At 34.6% G+C, this 16,732-nt stretch overlaps 1 protein-coding gene and 1 non-coding gene across 2 annotated transcripts; both read right to left on the bottom strand.

Moving 5' to 3' along the window:
* Positions 1-3,615: 3,615 nt before the first annotated feature.
* LOC18035240 (acetyl-CoA-benzylalcohol acetyltransferase) lies at positions 3,616-4,320 on the bottom strand. Its single transcript, XM_024179802.1, has 2 exons — positions 3,973-4,320; positions 3,616-3,858 (listed from the first exon to the last, which is right to left on the bottom strand). Exons 1-2 carry the CDS (start codon positions 4,318-4,320, stop codon positions 3,616-3,618), a joined length of 591 nt encoding a protein of 196 aa, XP_024035570.1.
* Positions 4,321-15,902: 11,582 nt separating this feature from the next.
* Positions 15,903-16,010, bottom strand: LOC112096582. Its single transcript, XR_002904483.1, has one exon. It is a non-coding gene; the product is annotated as a small nucleolar RNA R71 (small nucleolar RNA).
* Between the last annotated feature and the right edge of the window lie 722 nt (positions 16,011-16,732).

The raw sequence follows: 16,732 nt of genomic DNA, 5'->3' as shown, positions 1-16,732 counted from the left end.
TGAATGTCGTTTTGGCTGCATTTAAGTTATATTCCCAATTTATTTTTTGACAACCTTTGATTGAGATGATCCCCATTAAGGTGGGGCCCTTTATATCTAGGTAGCTAGGTAGTGCATAAAGACAGTCACATACGAACAGCCGATGATAGAGTTATATGCGCTTTTCTTGTGGACAATTAAAAAATCAACAAGATGAATGATACAATGATAACATTTATTACAGTTACTAGCAAGCATAAGATCTATTTAGACAACACCATTTCGCCTGTAAATCCTACAAGTGGGGTCACCTATAGGTGCATTTTCATAGATTTGATATCCATTCTGCGTAAGGCATCGACAAAGATAATATCCATCAAGCTTCTAGTATTGACCATTATTCTTGCCACATTATGAAAAGCGATATCCAGTGTGACCACAAGTGCATCATCATGGGGATAAATTATTCTTTCGACAACATCATTAGAGAAGATGATCGACATTGAATGTTGGACTTGACAATTGGGAGCCTTGTGGTTGAAGTTGACTTTATAACTATCAACTACCATTTTAGTGATATTCCTAGCATAGCTTTTGATTATTTAATTTGATGCGCCTACTAGAGTGAGTATCCCTGCAATACTGTTAAATCTTGGCTTCAGAGGTTAGTGGTTCTGTCGGTCGATCTCCATGGGAGTAGACGTGTTGGAGGCCTCCTTTTTGTTGCACCTACGCATTGTCTTGCTTTTTTTAAATATCAGTAATAAATTCTAGGAGTTTACTGTTGATGGTAAAGGTTTCAATATCCTCCCTGAGTGAAAGTATTCGATAGTAATGTGATCGTAATCATAGTGAAACTCATAGCGTTTGTCACTTGGCCTTTATCTTTTGTTCTTCTTCATAAGGGTGGGGTTGTTGAGCAACTTCTTCTGTTTAAATTGAAAAAAGATTTGCTCTTACATGGTATTGAGCTCATTATAATGGGGAAAAAGGGAAATTAAGAGGGCACATTTATTTCGAGGCGGTCAAGCAATTGGGGGTAATCCCCTTAGTTTGGGTTGGCTTAATGCTGGTGATAGAAGAGGAATGTAATATAGCCCATTTCGACGATGAGCAAATGGGGAGTATAGTTAGGCTTCCGTCTCTTTGAAAACTTAGCCCATGATGGTTGGGTCATTCCGAGCCTTTTGATTGTGTAGCATTATTTGATGTCAATAAGCTCAAGAGCCTGATAGTGAGCTACTGTTGATGAATTTTCTGTAGACTTTTTCAACTTTAAAATTTTTATAGAAAATTTCTAGTGTTCTTCTTTCATTGGATAAGCTAGCATGCAAGACTTTCGTGTGGAATTGCTTAACATAACTGTCTAAGGATTCACTATTCGAGATAGATCTGAGAAACCTCTTTGTTCTTTCTTTGCATATCGAAGCTGGGTGAGAAAACAATGCTACAATTGTGCCCATGATGCGACGCCCTCAACAGGGAGGCTTTTGAACTACACTTTGGTTGCACTTTTTAAGGTGTGGGGAAATATGTAATAGGTTCGTTAGTATGCCTTTGATGGTGCGACCTTAATGAATAAGGAACGAAATGATGTATAAGGGAGATCTTAGTAGGATTGGTGCGACCTTAATGAGTAAGGAACAAAATGATGTATAAGGGAGATCTTCGAGGACGATCTCTTTCCTTTTGCAATCTTGTCCACCTTGTCAAGAAGATGGTAGAACTCAACTAGTACGTCATTATTGAACATCCTATTCTCAGCCAACTCTTCTTTCTTAAATTGATGATTGACATTCAGCTTACCATAGAGGTTACCAAAGATGGGCAGGGCTTGCGTTTTGGGCAACTGGTGCAGATCTAGTGTCCTTATTATGCATAGGTTCTGACTTTGACTTGTTTTAATGGCTTTACTTTTACTTGGTCTTGCTCTAGTAAATGGGGCTGCTGGAATCATTCCAACAAGTAGTGGAGTAGTAATAAAAACTCTGTTTGGGAGTATGGGGTGAAAATAGATTAGAGGGCATTTTTTATCAACTGTTGAGCATAATTTCGACTTAAAGGCTTATCTTTTGTTTGAAGGCTATTTTGGCTGGAGCTTTGCCTTTGGTAGCTCGATTCGATTGGTTATAGTATGTGCCTTACTACCCTCAACAATGTCTTCTTTGTGGTCGTTACTTTATATTGGTTGTAGCTAACCATGTTTCTTGGGCAGAGGTATTTTTGTGGGTAAAGGTAAAAGCCTTCTGAAGGAAGGGTAGGTTTTTTGGGTGAAAGGTGTGATTTTTATTTTTAGTGGAAAAGATAGTTGCCTAATTTAAGAAAATGGGTTATGATTGTAAAGTGGACATATTTGAAGGTAAGAAACTCTTTTTGTCAATGAAGTTTAAAATGGTGAACTTTCACTTGAACCCCACAGACGGTGCCAAATGTTTTGTTCTAATTTTGATTTAACTTGAAAATGCTATAAGAGCTTCACTTCAAGAGATAGTTTTCGTGATAATGGAGATTCAGTCGCTTGAAAATAATTTTTAAGGATGGTTGTGACTTAGACGAGCATAAAATCAAAGAAAACGACTGTTAGAGGTGATGCTGGGTGATCAACGACAGTAATCCAATGGTCAGGTTAGGTTAACTGTAGGTTGAAGGAGATGATGGGTTTTAGAGAAACCCTTCAAAAGAGAAAATTGTTGTATTTGTGTGAGTGAGAGAACTTACCTCTTTTGTGAGACTAACTTGACCTTATAAAGGGGAGCACTTTTAAAGGCATCTTTGTGTCCTTTTGGATATGTGGGGAACTCTCATTGACTACTTCCCTACTTAGGTAGGGGTTTAGGAGAAATTTGGCTCTTCTTGTTGTGGTTCTTGAGCTTTCTAGGGTTGGACACTATCCCTGATGACATCATGTTCTCGGGCTTAATTGGCTCATTCTAAATGAGCCAATTGTGTGGTCCCAATCTCTTATATTTGATTCATGTGACTTGTGGTGAGATGTTTGAGAGATAATCTTGGTAGCGACCACGCTATGATGATGTGTTGCTGCTTCATTGGTAGAACTATCATTATCTAACTAGTCCTTAGCTGACATGTGACAGTTTTGGTGCATTGTAGGAGACATCTTCTACAGTTTTTAGGTTGTTAAGGTTGCTAAAACTTATTCTTTAGGATCTTCTTATTATGCCACTATCCTTTTATTTCCTTCTTCATTCTTTATAAGGGCTCATGAGTCATGAGGGGTGCTGCACATGTGTCATACCCAAAATATACCAAAATATTTCCTGTTCAAATTTTACCACCAACAAGTATATACATAGAGTTTCAAATTAGAAAGGGAAAGTATAACCAATAAAATAATATACGCAAGAAGTAAATCAAGGAAAAGTTTTTGGCATCGGTTAGATCTTATTGAGTACAAACGATCATCTTTAATTTCCTAATAATTAATAACAGTCTATCCACTTGACTCTACGGGAGGTGATCGAATTGAAGGCCACAATATCCTCATCTTGCTGAAACTTTAGCATGTCTTTTTTTTTCCAAAGTTTCCCATGCTTCAATTCCTCTGCCACATTCAGTGTCCATCATAAGAACAATATCTGAAGGCTTATGCACACTGTTTACCCAACTAGGCTTTCCTCAACCAAAATCAACTTCATAATAAGGAAACCCGCAAACGCTTGTAAACACACAAATGTCAGTCTCATTTTTTTCGAGTATTTCATGTATCTCTCTCATGGAACTGATCATCAACGTGAACAAATCATCAGCATCTTCTGTCTTTAAACAATCTGCAGCAGTTTCCCTTATAGAATTCCCAAGGAGAGCCACCAAGTCATTAAAATCCAACTTGCACTCAGATGTCTTAAATTGAGCGATGACCTATTTAAATGCGTTTCTGAAAGAATTTTTAGGTATTTTTACACCTGTTTTTCCCTGCAAATTGTATGATATGTTTAGCAAAGAAGGCCACAATAACCCATGTTTCGCTTGAACCGCAAGTATCCGAGCCTTCCACAAAACAACTGTCATAACCACCACACGAGAAACCTCACCAATGGCCTTAGCCTTGGCTTTAAGTGTTGATATCGCAAGTTCATCGAAAACAAATCTCTTTGTGACCATCGTCACTCCATATTCTTCCGGTACCAGAATCTTTAACTTATCAGTATCTCTCGCCGGCAAAAGAGAACCCATTTTAAAACTAGGGCATGTAACAACTTCAGTTGTATTCCCAAAACAACAAGCAGCAACCCATGCTTGAAAGAAAGTGAAAATGACAAACCCATCAACCACCTTGTGTGATAGAGGCACACCAATGGCTAAGCCACCGCAATCAAACATGTTCAATTGAACAGCAAGGACTGTGGGAGAAAATGCAACCACTTCTTTTGCAAAGAGAATGAAACGATTCCATAACTCAGCCTCAAGCTACTTTCGCTGATCAAGAAATTGTTAAAGCTTGCAACCCACTTGAGCAATCAAATATTCGGCTCCTTGATCGTTACAATCAACGAAGTTTCTATCCTCTATGAATCTTCCGGCTAGTGGGTAAAATGTTATTAGGGTTTCGGACAAGGAGTTTTCCATAAGTTCAAGTCTTTCGTTCTTTTCAGATATGGTGATGTTCCCATTAGAAGGATATTAGAAAATGAAGGAACCGTAGGCTGAAGGAGAAAGCTAATCGATAAATGATAATATCAAGTTTCTTAGATGATTTGGAGTTGGAATCGAGGGCTTAATCAGCTTTCTTGATACAATTCGGATGTCCATTTTCCCACTTGGTACCCGTATTCCAGTTTAATTAAATATTAGATCAATTACCTAGGCCAAATAATGTACGCTAGAATTCAACAAGAACTGATATGAAATTGAAAAGTGAAGATCGATTACATCTAAAAGATTTTAATTGAATAGGAGTTAAGAATTGTGGCAATAATCAAGACAACTTAAACTAATTTAGCATTTCGTGAGAAAAAACTCTTTTAATGAACTACGGTTTTTGCAAACCATTTATAGCAAGTTATTAAAGTATGTTCACGTAGGGTTTGCAAGCGTCTATTCTTTTTAGTATATTAAATCATCTGGTATCCGAATACCACATTGGGTTTCAACTAATTCAGATTCGAGCTGGGTAGGACTATTAGGGCGGTAAACCTCTCCCAACAAGTATTTAACGCAGCTGTATTTCCAAGCCTCGAACTGAGGACATTGGTTAAGGTAGAACAACCCATTGCCAGCTGATCTACACGCTTGTTGGTTGCAAGCGTCTATTCTTGACATGTTGAAAGAAATAGTAATAAATGATGCCAGTTTATTCACTTAAAATAATAATAATAAAACAAGGGCAACCAAGACTTTTTACCTCATTCTAATTTATAAATTTATGAATGTCGGTCCATATGAAGGAGTAAAGATAACATATACATATCAAGAAATGCGACATCAAAAGTCTTAATACATATTTAATAAAAGAATGACAATAATGCAACAATAAGCTTATATTATAAATCATTAAAATCACATATTAAAATGATTATTTATAAAATTTATTTTTTATTTTAGTGATAGAGAATGTGAAATACTAGAATAATTTGATTTAATGAAAAGAAAAAGAACAAGTATATATAAATGTGAAGGAAATAAATCATTAAATTATGAAAATATTGTTAATTATTATTATTTCATTTTGTAACTTTTTAATATTAGTGAAGATGATATAATATATTGACATATTTTCTTTTCTTTTTTATTTTCAATTAGACCACACCATATCATTTTTTTATAATTAGTTAAATTAGTAATAATATTTTAGTTCTCTACTGATTTCAATTTATTCAATAAATATGATTTAATCATTTTACAATATAAGTCTCTAATTCTAACCGAAAGAAAAATAGAGTTGAAAAGGGGATACACTTAAAAATAAAATAAAATTTATATTATTATATGAAGAACTACAAAAAAAAAGAGATATTGTTGTGAAAAATTTTAATATACTCACAAGTGCACGAATCTAGAAATAGAATAGTGGTAACGAGGTCGAACCCACAAGGATTGTTATAAATTGAAAAGTAATTTAAATCTAAAATTAATATTAATTCTAACTTAGTTGTACAAATTGAGTTTTAAGAGAAATTAAACTAATTAAACTAAGAAAACAATTCAATAAGACAAAAGTTACCAAGGTTTCAAAATTCACCACTATTCAACTGGTAATTATTTAATTATTAATCAATCCTCAATTTTAGAGTGACAACTCGAAATCAATCTATGTCATCTCATAAATATAACAATTAAGCCCAAATAAAATTAATCTTGAGTAGGCTCTTTTTCTCCTTAATAATATGATATCTAAGAATTGTATGTGAACATATTGAAAAACAAAAAGTCAAAGTTTTCCTACGTACTCTATGTAAACAATTTAATGAAAGACACAGAATAAAAAATATTCATATATAAACTTTATAGATCCAAGCATATATTTAGTTGAATATTAATCCTAACAATCAATAATACATGACATAATTGGTGAAAAGATTTAATAACATCCAACTAATCATGCGAAACAAGAACCATAAACATTAAAGCACACATGTAGGGAATTAATTAAATAAAAATATAATTATTTCATTGAATAGGGTTTCATCCTTAACCTCAGTATAAGAAAATTAGCTATACATACTTGAATTGGGAGCAACAAATAAAATAAAACCAGCCATGGGGAATCCGAACTGTTGTTGCTGCTGCCTCTCCTCTTCAAAGCCGAATACTCCCTCTTTCTCTCTACTTTGGCCGCTCTCCTTCCAAAACCCAAAGTTCGGCTTTTATAGTGCTTGACCACCGAATCCTCCAACAATTCTAAAGAAATCCTTTTTGAATTCTAATTGAAATCATTTTTCAATTATAAAACAAATCCTCTAAATTAACGCCCCCATAAGCCATTAATTTCCACTTTTGAAAGCCAAGTGCAGGTCCCTTTAAATTGCTTTCCATATATTGCAATGCCATGAACGTGCACTCCAATTAAGCTAAAGCCATTTATTTTGTGGTTAATTTCTTCTTCACGTGCTGGATCAATTAATTTACTAGCTTCGGTTTCCTCGTCTTCTCTTCCACATACATGTATGTCTAATTGCTTCCAAATCAATCAATCTTTAATGCTCGCAAATTGAATTTTCTCATGCCACTTTTTATCCATAATCTCTAATTAATTTCCTATTCAATAAAACAATTCAATTAATTAAAAATAACAAATAAAAATAACTAGCAATTATGTAATTAAGGATAAAATATGTATATATTATATGCTCATCAGATATCAATAAAAATTTGTTGGGATAGCCCTAGGTCTACCACTGCAAACCGATACCGGTTCATGGTTTTTGGTAAGGCTCTGTCCTTGTTATGTTCTAAACATTTTTCATGTTGTCCTATTTTATGTGCTACACTCTTATTCACTTATTTATTTATCATGGGAAAAGGCATATACACCCTTAGCGTTTATTAAATGATTACATAAATCCTTTTAATCTCATGAATAGTCACACAAACTTTTTTTTAAAATAATTATACCCTTAGATTATAACAATAAAAAAATTGACTTTAAATAAACTAGGGGTGGGTAATGATGAGGTTGGATTGGGTTCATCTTAATGGCTCTCTTAATGAACTCATATAACCCAACTCAACCCAAAAAAAATAAAAAATCATAGAAAAATTATGCCAGCCGTCAATTGTTAAACCTTGAATAGCTAAATTTAATTTTGAACCATTTTTATTCTTTCATAAAAAGACTTTTTTTCAATTGCTCGCTTTTAAATCCGACATTGATTGAATTATCTCGATGCAAATTTCATAAATCAAACCCAAATTTTTGTAATATCGTCATATTGTTTATTGATAGATGTTGGGAACAATTAATGATATTTAATATTATGATGGATAATCAATGTGCTTTTCTATTATCTGAATTTGACTTTAAATACCAAATATTTTTTTTAACTTTTATGTTTAAATTTTTAAAATTTTTAATCTTAGTCAACTCGATCAATCTAACCCAATCCCACCCAATGATCTAAGGGCTGGATTGTGGGTTGGGTTGGACATATTTATTTCGTTATATTGGGTTGATATTTTCAAAATCCAATCGATAGTGAGTTAGTTTGGGTTTTTACAAATCTCATTTAACCCAATCCATACCCATCCCTAAAATAAATTTCTATTGTAAGCATAAATATATTATTAAATTATTCTAATATATAAAATAATATAAATTTTCAATTATTTTGAATATTAAAAAAATTGATCTAATATAAGTTTTATATCATTTTAAATATTAAAAACATATCTAACAAATTGTATATGACTATAACACACGATGCTTGTGATATAAGGCCAAATGTGGCTTATTGCTTTACAAGCACTTTGCTGTCTGCCTCATTAGATTGCATCTATTAGCTTTACTATATTGGTCCCATGCTTGCTTGGATTCGGTGGCTATATATAAGTGCAAATATTGAGAGCTGCTTCATTTATCAATTTGAAATTGAGGGCAAAATAGATAGAAGAAAAGAAAAAAAAAACAAGAGAAAGAAAAGAAAAAAGAGGGGAAAAGGAAATAAAAAAACAAGGGAAAATTGAAAACCGAGAGTGAGAACGAAATTGGAAAGGAAAGCCAAAGTGGAAAAGTTACAAGAATAAAAACTGGGCAGTTAGTTTTACATTTAGCGAATTAGTAGGTAACAATTTTATAAAATTCAAACTGTTATGTTATAGTTTTCGTAATATGTATTGGTTTTTACATTAGTTTTGACAATTTATTTTTGAACCATGTGTTTTAGAGAAACTCAAGTACCCAAGAATCTACAAGAGCTGCAATGATCCTATGAGTGAACCATAATCTCTGATGGATTAATATAATTACTATTATGTGTTCCATATGTTTGATTGAATGATTCACTAGCATTATATGATTACATGTATGCATATTATATGATTGATTGAGCCATGAGATATAATTGCAAGTCACCATTTGTCTCGTTAGGTGCTCTGCGCATACGTATTGAGAACTAGCTTGCTTTACTTATATGATGATGTTAATTCCATTAGGTACAAGAGGGTTTTGCCCCGCTGTACTAGCACGATGATAATCTCAGCAAGTATGATAATTCCATTAGGTATTATCATGTTAATTCTATTAGGTATGATGATGTTAATTCCATTAGGTACAAGAGGGTTTTGCCCCACTGTACTAGATTCATTAAGTGCTTTGTACATACGTATTGAGAGCTAGCTTGCTTTGCCTTTACGATGATGTTAATTCCATTTGTATGAGAGGGTTTTGCCTCGTTGTACTGGCATGACAATGATCTCAACGAGTATGATAATTATTTTCCTTGGGTACTATTTGGTGCAGTTGTCACATATGCTTGTTAGTTTATGCATTCTGATCAGTGCAGAGTTTTATCATATAATTACTTAGTATTTTCATATAAAAATTATATCCGTGCACTGAGCCATAACTCATTATTTTCCTATTTATCCCATTTCTCTTAGGTTCACATAGGATTTCATGTTGCCTAGTTTATGATAAATTAAGGTACGACCACAACATACATTCCTATATAATTTGAATTTTGAGCCCACACACACACACACACACACATATTTGAAATGTATGTATGTATAGTGAGATGCAAGGTGTGCAAGTTTCGAATATGTTTTCAGATGAGGCACATATACTATTATATGTTTATAGAGAGGCCTGGTTAAGTTTTATATGTCGGTAGATTAAATTTATGTTATGAGCTTTTATGAGCATAAGATAGGTAATAAGTGAGTTTTCGCATTATCCACTTTGGATCCAACAAATAGGTTAGCTCGGACCTTGCCAAAGAGGCATTAGAGCATGGTCCTAGATTCTATAGACTATAACATGATGCATGCATGTTTCATCCACCATTTATTGATATGACATAGCTAGATGTAGCCAACCTCACATGAAATCTGTAGTGGAACTGGGTTTAGTAAACTTTAAGAAATGAGATACGTGAGTCTTTTCTATATACATAAGATTACACAGCTTCAGCTCCAATTAAATCCAGATGCTAATTAAGAGCCAACAATTATATATAATCTTGATCAGTTTTTGGAAAGATTAGTAAGGGTTATTGCTTTTGTTGCTCCAATTGAGGTTAAGGTTCAATAGTGATGGAAAATACAATTAAGTGTACAGTAATTTATAGACTATGAATATTCAGAGCATCAATAATTCACTGAGTTCAGAGTTTTAATTAATCCAACTAAAGAAGGAGTCTAGTATGATGAGATATACAAACAATCAGAGTGTATTTTTTACTATGCATTTGTTGGAGGAACAATATGTACCTTTGATAAATGTCAATGATAACGTTGATATGACAGATATGAAGCTGTTACATGGGTAGATTTTTAGAGAGAATTTACCGATAAATTTATTTCCATTATTTATCAGGAGGAAAAGATGAATGAGTTTATGACTTTGTACCATAATCTATGACAATAGAGGAATGTGACTCCAAATTTTCTAAACTATCAATAATTTGCTCTATTTACTATACTAAATGAGAGAGAAAAATGTTGACGATTCGAATGAGGTCTTTGAGAGGATATACGGACTACAGTAATCAAAGTAAAATTTACAGATTTTGGCACAATAGTTAAAGTGCTACAAGAATCAAGGGGCATATGGGGTTGATTGTAGCATCACTAACGAGGCCTACCAGGCCAGTAAGTGAATTTAGCAGTAGAACGAGAGAGAGATAGCATGGAGATTACTCAACTAGCCACTAATGCAATCAAGAACCAAAGTTTTTTTTTTTTTTTAGAAAAAACAACACTTTAGTAGCTATAATAGTGCCCAATATAGTCACAGTGCTGGTAAAGGTAATTTTTTCTAGTGTAACATTTGTAGCAAATATCACAGAAGGTAGTGTATGATCAGTTCACCATTTTTCATTCATTGTGGTCAGCTAGGGACACTTAATGAAGGATTGTCCAGCCTTGACATCGAGTAATATCTTGTATCAAGTCAAGACCTATTGATGCAGTGGAAGTTTAATGTTTAAAATATTCTGATAGTAGAGAAAACCAAAATAAAAAGAACAAACTAAATTCATGTTAATTCAAAAGAATATTGCGAATTTGGGGGTTAAGACTCGTTGATTCAGCAGAATACCGAGAATTAACTAAACTCAAATACTTACACAGAGATTTCAAAATATGAAATATTATTTTGCTCGAATATGCCTTTAAAGACTATAAGAGAAGGCTATTTATATTAGTAGTAATTATCCTAAATCATGAAGTAAAAGGACAATAAAAGGAAAACAAAAGTCCTAAACCTTAGATAATAAAGAAGCCAATCCAAATATGATAAGGATTCTTAAGTTGCAACATTCCCCCCAAGTTGGAGAGAATTCGTCCTCGAATTCGGATTTTCAGTAATAACATCTACATCATGATCACCTCTGTAAGGAATAAGATGCTTGACATTGAATACATCTGTGGTACAGATATGACTAGGAAGCTTTAATCTGTAGGCATTAGGATTTATCTTTCTACAATCTCCATAGGTTCAATTTTCCTCCCAGAAGGCTTATTGTACTCACAATTGAAAATTTATTTTTGGTTAGGACCGACCAAACGAGATCTTCCATATGAAGTTCTAATCTTGATGCCTTTTGTCAGCCTCAATTTTATAATGTTCGGTAGTATTTTTTAAAGACTCTTGCGTAGCTGCTCAATAAAGTGTTCTGCCTTACTGCTTTTACGAATTAAATTTGGAACTAGAGCTAAGTCGATGGGAGCTCATGGATTATATCTATAATTTACCTGAAAAAGGCTTAAACGAGTACTACGCTTAACTGCACGGTTATAAGAAAACTTGAACTGGTATAACTTTTTATCCCTTTTCTTCAAGTTATGCCAACTAGACTATGTAGATGGTTTCCTAAAGAGCGGTTGACAACTTCAGTTTGACCATTTGTTTGTGGGTGGCAAGCACTTCCAAACTTCCATAATGTCTTTAAAAAATGGCTAAGAAATTATGTATCTCAGTAGATAATATAGAACTCGAGAAACCATGCAATTTATAGACTTCTTTGAAGAAAAGGCGAGCAACAGTCAAGGCGTTTATAGTCTTCTTGAATGCAATAAAATGAGCCATTTTTTAGAACCAATCCATAAAAACAAATATTGAATCCATACTCCTCTGAGTATGGGGTAATCCCAAAACAACATCCATGTTATTGTCAACCTAAGGTTGTGTTGGAATTGGTAATGGAATATATGATCCACCATTAGTTGCATTGCCTTTGGAAACCTGACAAATACGACAAGTCTCGACATAGTGATAGACATCACGCTTTATAGTAAGCAAAAAATAATTGTCGACTATCCGAGCCAGAGTTTTGTCATGACCCATATGCCCTTCATTATGAAAATGAAACACATAACTGATTACCTTTGAAAAGGAATCTGTCATGTAAATAATAGTCCGAGTAGAACCCTGTAGCAACGTCTTTTAATAAAGGAGCAAAGAAAGGGTCATTAGCATATAACTCTTGAAATGTGTCAAATTTAAGAACTTGATTATACATCTATGTCAACAAGAAAAATTGTTGGCTAAGTGCATCTGCTACCATTTTGGATTCGCCAAAAGTATGCTTTACTACAAAAGTAAATTGCTGAAGGAATGTTGTCCATATGGCATGTCTGTGAGAAAGCTTGTCTTGACTATTAAGATGCTTCAATGCGGCATGGTCAATGTATAAAACAAAGTCTCTATGAATCAGATAATAACGCCAATGTTTTAATACCTGGACCACTGTATAAAACTCTATGTCATAAGTGTTGTAATATGCCTTTGCTTCATTCAACTTCTCGCTGAAAATAAACTATAGGCCTACTCTGCTAGCTAAGAACAACTCCAATTCCTACTTTGGATGCATCACAATGCTTCTAAAAAGTGAGAGAAAAATCTGGTAGACCAAATATTGGGGTAGTAATTAACTTCTCTTTAATAATCTCAAATGCCTTACTAGCTTCTTTTGTCCAAGAGAATTATCCTCCTTTCATGCAATTCGTGATTGGCATTATAATAGTACTGAAATGAGGAATAAATTGCCTGTAAAAGGATGTCAATCCATAGAAATTTCTGATCGCAGATAAAGTAGTTAGTTGCGGCCAATCTTGAATAGCATCCATTTTCGATTGATTAACAAATATACCATCCTTCGACACCATATATCCTACATGTTTTTCTTAGAGGCATTTTTCCCATTTTTTTAAAAAATGCTTTGGGGCTAAACTGAAAATTGATAAAAATTCTAGGTAAAACTATAATTAACTAAAAGTTTAGGTTTCTAGTGATGGTGGTCAGAAATCAAGCAAGGATGGGTGGATCTGAAAGATTTCAGGTCAATGAGTATCATGGTTGTGGTGATTTGTCAAAAATAATAGTGATTTGGTAAGAAATTAGAGATAAAGAAGACAATTTGGTGTTGGCTTTGATTTTGGTGATTGGTTCGTCGATTGGTAGTGGGGAATGGTGAGAAAGGTTGGGCTCGTGGAGAGGATTGGATTAATGGTGGTGGTACTGGCTAAATCACAGCGGAAACCAACTAACGATAGCGACGACTTTTGCGGTTGTTTTAGCTTTTTTCTGACGATTTCAGCGATGAAATGGCGGCATTCAAGGCTAGGTGATAACTCTAGGAAATGAGAGTTATTACATCAATTCTAGACTTGAATCAAGATCACTTAGAGAACAAATAAGGTGTTTTTATTATATTTTGGTTACATTTTGCATAAAAATTCATTTTAATTGAGTCTTAATAAGTTTTGCTTGAATCAAAGTAATTTGTACTAAAAACAAGTGCATAATTGTAGGTTCTCAGAATGTTGTAATTCATGAGGGCATGCTGAGACATTAGATGAGCAAAAGGAGGAAAGAAAATGGCCACAGAAGAAGAAAAGCACAATTGGGAATAATGCAGTGCTGTTACGGATGTTAGAGCAACCCGTGCTGTAGCAATCTGAGAGCAATGCGGGAGAAAACTTAGGCGCGGGTCAGCGCATATTTCCTAATTTAATGCATGCACGCTCATGGGCTTTTGTTTACCCTAATTTGCAATATAAAAAGGAGGCGTGCACCACATAAAAGGGAGGCAAGAAAATTATCATTAGAATAATTACAAGGAAAGAAGACGAAGATCAGAATTGAAGAGTATTGTTTCGGCAACATCAAAGAATCGGGTATAATTATTTGGATTCGTCTTTCACCGTGCTCAACTTATATTTATCTTCTTCCTTTAATTGTTTTGATAAATTCCAAGATTAATATGTTTATGTTTATTTTCCTCATTTAGAATATGAACTAAATTTACATGTAGTTGAGTGACAAATAATCTAATGGGTTCTTGACTGTTCTTATATGTTGTTATGGGATTGCTGTAGCATTTTACTCTAGTAGTTTTTATGAATATAACTGTTATTTCGGTTGACCACCCATTTAATAGTTTCAGTTAAGATAGAGCAGCAAAAGGGCATGTCTTAGTGGACATTATTAGAGTACTACTTGATCTTAAGTCGAGTTTCCTAGATTAAGTTATCTTGAATCCCATAAGGGCAATACTTGAAGTTAAGATTTGTGACACATTAGACATAGGTGTTCACCTTGTAGGGTGGAGAGATTAAAAGTTATAATTCTGTACCATAAATATATTAGCAACTGGTCATTGTTAATAGATTTAAAGGTATGAGACTTCCAATATGCGATAGCTGAGGATGCAGATTTATTCTGCCCAGTGCTGTAGCACTTATTGTAACAACTAGTACTAAATTGATAAACTACAGTCACCCCATTAAGAGAGTTTGATTATTCAACTACTATAATCTCAATTGAATCTTAGATACATTTAACCTAATTTATTTCATTACAGTATTGTTTTATTTAAATCTCTTGCGATCATTAATTACGATAGGATTTACTTGACAATTGTTTGTTTCGGTCTTAAGTTGATTTGCACTATTGTGATTGCTTTAGCATTTCAAGTAGCATCAATCCCTGTGGAGACGATCTTGAATACTCATCACTTTATTACTTGTTGTGTATACTTGCACATTGACATTGGTATTAATTGTGTATAAAAATAAAACAACAAGTTTTTGGCACCGTTGCTGGGGATTGATTGTTTATTTTTAAAGTGTGAAGTAAATCTTGATAGCGCCAAATTTGATTTGATTCATTCTATTTATTGGCAGATCGGTTCATGAATGTGCAAAGACAGATCTGTGGTATTCCAATTCGATCCTGAGATTGAAAGGACTGTCAGGAGACTGCGAAGAGAACAAAGGAATTCAAGAACTATTTCAAGCATGAATAATTTGTAGGATGCGGGGAATTTGAATCCTCACGGGCCCTTACAACCAATTAACATTCAAAAAGAACATAATGAACATGTTAACGGGAGACAACCAGGCAACAACAATATTATTTACATGGCTGATGACAGAGACAGAGCTATAAGAGATTATGCTGTGCTAACTCCTCAAGTTGTACACCCTGGCATCATTAGACCTGAAGTAGAAGCTGCAAATTTTGAGTTGAAGCCAGTGATGTTTCAAATGTTGCAAACAGTTGGTCAATTCAATGGATTGCCAAATGAAGATCCTCATCTCCATCTTAAATTGTTCTTGGAAGTAAGTGATGCTTTCAAGATTGCTGGAGCAACACAAGACGCCTTAAGGTTGAGGCAGTTTCCTTACTTCTTAAGAGATCGAGCAAGAGAATGGTTAAATTCGTTACCATCTGATTCCATCACTACATGGAATGAATTGGCTGATAAATTCCTAATGAAATATTTCCCACTAACAAAAAATGCAAAGTTACGGAATGAGATTAATTCCTTCCATCAATTTAAAAATGAGGGTTTGTACGAGGTTTGGGAAAGATTCAAAGAATTGCTCAGAAGGTGTCCTCGTCATGGTATTCCTTGTTACATTCAATTGGAAACTTTCTACAATGGGTTGAATCCGAGTACAAGGTTAATGGTGGATGCTTCAGCAAATGGAGCCCTGTTATCCAAATCTTACACTTAGGCTTGGCAATTTAGCCCGGCCCTATTTTTAGCCGGAATGACTCGACCCTAATATTAAGGGCTTTGGCTCGAATTTTCGGGTTTCGGGTCGAGTTCGGGCCAAGATTTTAAGGCCCGAACAAATTTAGGGTTAGGGTCGGGCTTAAAGCCAACCCGACCCGACCTGACCCTAATTAAAAAAAAAAAAAAGCTAAGTTGCTAACAGTCTAACACACGCACACGGCACACTGCACACATCAGTCATCACATTCACAACATCACACATGCACACATCACATTCACAGCATCACAATTCACACACGTACACATCACAGACAGCATCACACATGCACACATCACAGCTCTCTAAACCGTAAATCCCAAATTCTCAAAAACCCTAAGCCAGCCACCCAGCCCGTTGCCGAATCAGCGAGCATCGTCATCGTCACCGTTCACCGCATGCCGGGTCGCCAGCCAATCAACCGTGTCTCGTCGTCGTGTGTCTCGCTGTCGCATCTCACTGTCTTGTGAACCAGCCAGTCACCCTTTGTCGCCCTTTGCCGCGTCCGTCTGCCAGCCAACGGCCAACGCACATGAGCAGCTTGGATAGCACACGAGCAGTTTAAGCAATCTAG

The sequence above is a fragment of the Citrus clementina genome, unplaced genomic scaffold, assembly GCF_000493195.1.
Source record: "Citrus clementina cultivar Clemenules unplaced genomic scaffold, Citrus_clementina_v1.0 scaffold_8, whole genome shotgun sequence".
Lineage (NCBI taxonomy): Eukaryota > Viridiplantae > Streptophyta > Magnoliopsida > Sapindales > Rutaceae > Citrus > Citrus x clementina.
The sequence above is the reverse complement of the archived record's forward strand: the minus strand, read 5'-3'. Positions and strand labels throughout refer to the sequence as shown.